Below are 5,000 nucleotides of genomic sequence, written 5' to 3' on the forward strand. Positions count from 1 at the left end.
CATACACTCACTCGATTATTCATACATACACTCACTCGATTATTCATGCATACACTCACTCGATTACTCATGCTCACTCACTAAATTACTCATGCATACACTCATTCTATTTCTCATACAAGCACTCACTCACGCATACACTAATCACTTACTCAAGCATTCACTCACGCATACACTACTCACTTACTCACGCATACACTCACTCAATTACGCACGCATACACTCACTCAATTACGCACGCATACACTCACTCAATTACGCACGCATACACTCACTCAATTACGCACGCACGCACTCGCTCACTCATTCACTCACTCACTCATTCATTCACTCACTTGCATGCTATTGTATCTGCATATATTGACCAATGTATTCTGTCGGATTTTTTGTGTTTTATTTTGCGTTGTATTTTGCATGTCGTAAGCATCATTTTTTTTAGTTTTTTTAAGCAATATGGTCTAGATTTATTTTTGTGTTTTTGTTTTTGTTTAGAATTATGTAATAGATGTGGCTATGATGTGTCTTTTTTCTCGCTTTTTTTCTTTTTTTTTATTTTTTTCCCTCGGTTTTCTACTTTTTTTCTTTCTTTCTTTCTTCGTCATTTTCTTTGTCTTCTTGTTCTCCGGCGAGTGTTTGTTTATGACTTGCTGTGCGTGTGAGAGCGAGACAGACAGACAGACACACAGACAGACAGACAGAGAGAGAGTACGTGTCTGTGTCTGTTTGAGTGTCCGTGATTGTTTGTGTGCGTGTGTGTGTGTGTGTCTGTGTCTGTATGTCCGTGCGTGTGTGTGTCTGTGTCTGTTTGTGTGCGTGTGTGTGTGTGTGTGTGTCCTGTGGGTCTTGGTATGTCGTGCGCTGCTGTGTGTCTTGGGTCTGTTTGCTGTGCAGTGTGTGTTGTGTGCCTGGGTGTGTCTGTTTGTGTGCGTGTGTGTGTGTGTGTCTGTATGTCCGTGCGTGTGCGTGTGTGTGTGTCTGTGTCTGTATGTCCGTGACCCATTTCCTCCGGGCCTGTGTCCGGTGGTGGGCGTGGGGCGGGTGTGCGGTCTGTGGAGGGTCGGGACGGGAAAACTGGGCAGAAGGGCCGGGCCGGGGGGTTAAGAAGCGAAAAGAGGAGAGAGAAGAGGCGTAAGCACAGAGAAGCGAAGGGCGTGAGAACGAAGGGTGGGAGAAAGAGAAAGAGAAGAGGAATAGAAGTGGCTAGAGAAACGTAAAGGCAAGAGATGAAAAGCAGACCTACCACCATCACCATACCCACTACCAAAAAGAAACCTGTGAAAAGGAGTACAGCCAGGAAAAGGAAAGATCGACAAAGGAAAGAAAAGAAGAGAACCGACACGGAAAGGAAAGGAACGGAACCGGACAGAACACGAGGCAAAAGCTCCGCTCCCTCTTCTCTCCTTTCTCTCCTCTCCTGGCAGTTCCTCCCTTACCTTTAGCCTATTCGGCTCCGAAAAGAGCTTCAACTCCTCTCCTCCCCTCTCCACTCCTTTCATCTCCCCTACCCTTCCCTCTCCTCCCCTCCCCTTCCCTCCCCTCTCTTCCCCTCCCCTCCCCTCCCCTCCTCTCCTTCCCTCTCTCCCCCTCCCCTCCCCTCTCCTTTCCTACCCTCCCCTCCCCTCTCCTTTCCTACCCTCCCCCTCCCCTTCCCTCTCCTGCCCCCTCCCCTCTCCTCTCTCCCCTCTCCTCTCTTCCCCTCTTCTCTTGCGCCGTCGCATCCCGTGAGTTCTCCCTCCCCGCGAGTGTCCCGCCGACAATAACTCTCTCGCTCCCTCGCTCCCTCCCTCACTCCCTCGCTCGCTCCCTCGCCCTCCTCGGCTGTCTCCCCTCGACGTGACATCCAGACAGCTTGTTTCCAACGCTTGTCTCTCCTCTCTCTCTCTCTCTCTGTCTGGCTCTGTCTGTCTGGATCTCTTTTTCTTTCTCTCTCTATATCTATCTATCTCTTCATTCATTCTGTCATTCATTCATTGCCTCGCTCCTTTTTCCTCTTCTTTACCTTTCTTCTTTACCTTCTTTTCCCCCCTCCTTACCTTCCCCTTCCTCCCCTTCCTTCCCCTTCTTCTTTCCCTCCTTCCTTTCTTCCCCTCCCCCTTCCTCCCCCCTCCCTCCCTCCCTGCTCCCCCTCCCTGCTTCCCCTCCCCTCCCCTCCCTCATTCCCCTTCCCCCCTCCTCCCTTCCTTCCCCCTCCCTATATCCGTCCCTCCCTTCCCCATCCCCTCCCTCCTTCCCTCCCTCCCTCCCTCCCTCCCTCCCTCCCCCCTTCCCTTCCCCCCTTCCCCTCCCTCCCTCCCTCCCTGCTTCCCCTCCCCCCTTCCCTTCCTGTGCCACCCTCTCTCTCTCTCTCCATTACCTTTTGTGTCTGAATATTCACGGAGCATGCATGACAAGGGGGCTCAACCGTGCCAGAACAGCGGTCAAGGCAGAGGGAGAGAGAGAGAGAGAGAGAGAGGGAGAGGGAGGGAGGGAGGGAGGGAGGGAGGGAGGGAAGGAGGGAGGGTGGGAGGGAGAGGGAGGGGAAGGAGAGAGAGGAGAGAGAGAGAGAGATGAGAGAGTGATGAGAGAGAGAGATGATGATTGAGGAGAGTTGGGAGTGGATTAAAGAGAAGAGATAGGAAGAGAGAGAGAGAGAGAGGAGGAGGAGGAGGATTGAGAGAGAGAGGAGAGAGGAGAGAGGTGGTGGACGTCAGAGAGGGAGAGAGGGAGAGAGAGAGGGAGAGAGAGAGGGAGAGAGAGAGAGAGAGAGAGAGAGAGAGAGAGAGAGAGAGAGAGAGAGAGAGAGAGAGAGAGAGAGAGAGGGAGAGAGAGAGGGAGAGAGAGCCGTGTAGGAGTGCATGTATGATTTCATGTTTGTGCATCTGATCCAGATCTTTCCGGTGGTTATGCTGATGTTTTTCTTTTTTGTTTGTTTGTCTCTCTTTTTTGTCTTATTCTCTCCATCCTTTTGTTCTGTTCGTCCTCCTCCTTCTCTCCGCTTCCACCACCTCTTTCCTTCTTTTCCCTCTTTCTCTTTTCCTCCACCACCATTTCCCTCTTCCTCTCTCCTCCTCCTCCTCCGCCTCCACTCCCTCTCATCCCCCCTCTCTCTCCTCCTCCTCCTCCGCCTCCACTCCCTCTCATCCCCCCTCTCTCTCCTCTTCCTCCTCCCTCTCACTCTTCCTCTCTTTCCTCTTCCTCCTGGACCCTCTCACTCTTCCTCTCACTCTCACTCTTCCTCTCTCTCTCCTCTTCCTCCTCTCTCTCCTCTTCCTCCTGGACTTTCTCACTCTTCCTCCTCCCTATCATCTTCCTCTCTCTCCTCTTCCTCCTGGACTCTCTCACTCTTCCTCCTCTCTCTCCTCTTCCTCCTCCCTCTCACTCTTCCTCCCTATCATCCTCCTGTCTCTCCTCTTCCTCTCCTCCTTTTTATGTTTTTCTTCTGGTGCCATTTACTCCGAGTGGCACTTCCCGTAGTGTATAAGTTGTATCCCCGGAGTGTGATGCTCTCTACCTGTTTTGCATCCGTATTTTATTATTTTTTTCTTTTTCTTCTTCTCTTTCTTCTTCTCTTTCGTATATGCTGTATGTACCCGAGCCTCTGTTTGCCCTTTTTTTTTTTTTAAATTTGATGTGTAGTTTTCTGACCCGCTTGTTTTCCCCCCGTGTTCTAGGAGAAGCCACGGCAGTTCAGGCAGGTATGTTCTGCTTTTTTTTTCTTTTTGCTTTTCTTTTCTCTTGTTTTTTTTTCTTTTTTTTTTTAGACTTTTTTTGTGTGTGTGGGTGGGTGGCGGTGGGTTTGTCCGAGTTTGATCGGGTTTCTCTCCTTTTCTCTCCTTCATTTTTTAAATATTACTTTGTTGTGAGTGTGTGTGTGTGTGTGTGTGTGTGTGTGTGTGTGTGTGTGTGTGTGTGTGTGTGTGTGTGTGTGTTTGTGTGTGTGTGTGTGTGTGTGTGTGTGTGTGTGAGAATGAGTGTGTGTGTGTATGTGTGTGTGTGTGTATGTGTGTGTGTGTGTTTGTGTGTGTATAAATATATGAGTGTAACTTATTTATAAAATCATGTGGTTTTGTGTTCTATTTACCAAATGCCGTTTTATATTTGGCTGAATTTCCCGTATCTATTTTTTAAAACTGAAGTATTGTTCCTCATTCATCGCACCATCCGGGTTCTATAATTATTCCACCTTTCAGATAATTCCAGTGTGTACAGTTTTATTATTATTATGATGTTTGTGCATTTGTGTGTTTGTGTGTGTGTGTGTTTGCTAGAGTTCTTGCAACCAACCTCACGCAAAACCCAGGTGTTTCTGCAACCCCACTCTCACCCCACACAATAAAGAGGAACAATAAAGAGGACCTTACTCAAAAGAACCCCATACTTCCGCCCTCCCCTCCCCTTCCCTTTCCCCCCCACACACTATCACCCTCCCTCCCTCCCTCCCCTCACCTCCCCCACAAACACACTCAACCCCCCCACATACTGACCCCACACACCATCACCCTCCCTCTCCCCCTTCTCCTCCCCCACAAACACACTCAACCCCCATACACCATCACCCTCCCTCCCTCCCCCTCCCCACACACCATCACCCTCCCACTCTCCCCCCATCTCTCATATCTCCCCCCCTCCTAACCCTCACTCACCCCCCTCCTCTCCCCCCCAGCACACGGTGTCGGACAGCGAAGGGCGCGAGCAGCACTCACTCTCCCTCTCTTCCCCCCCCCCCCCCTTCCCCCCCTCACCCTTTCCCTCACTCACCCTTTCACTCTTCCCTCCACTCCCAATCACCCCCACCACCCCCCCCCCCCCCCCCGCCCCCCACCTCCTCACCTTCTTTTTTCCCCCCCAGCACACGGTGTTTTTCCCCGGACCAAGCGAAGGGCGCGAGCAGCATCTCACTCTCCCTCTAGCCCCCCCCCCCTCCTTAAGGGCGAAGGCGCGAGCAGCACTCACTCTCCCTTTTCCCCCCTTCACTTCCTCCCTCACTCACCCCCCCCCCACCTTTCCTCTTCCCCCCTTAG

The 5,000-nt window shown here is 51.2% G+C and overlaps 1 protein-coding gene across 4 annotated transcripts in view; it reads left to right on the top strand.

The window, feature by feature from the left end:
- LOC122248906 (protein-tyrosine sulfotransferase) overlaps nucleotides 1-5,000 on the top strand; it is a 19,920-nt gene that overhangs the window by 978 nt on the left and 13,942 nt on the right. For 2 of the 4 annotated variants that reach the window (XM_086532747.1, XM_086532748.1), the window contains exon 2: nucleotides 3,651-3,674. The exons of the other annotated variants lie outside the window; for them this stretch is intronic. In XM_086532747.1, coding sequence (XP_086388873.1) covers nucleotides 3,651-3,674 — 24 coding nt within the window. The remainder of the gene's footprint in view (nucleotides 1-3,650; nucleotides 3,675-5,000) is intronic. 4 annotated transcript variants of the gene reach the window in all.

The sequence above is a fragment of the Penaeus japonicus genome, unplaced genomic scaffold (assembly GCF_977035675.1).
Source record: "Penaeus japonicus unplaced genomic scaffold, GWHDUDI00000001_assembly GWHDUDI00000037, whole genome shotgun sequence".
Classification (NCBI taxonomy): domain Eukaryota; kingdom Metazoa; phylum Arthropoda; class Malacostraca; order Decapoda; family Penaeidae; genus Penaeus; species Penaeus japonicus.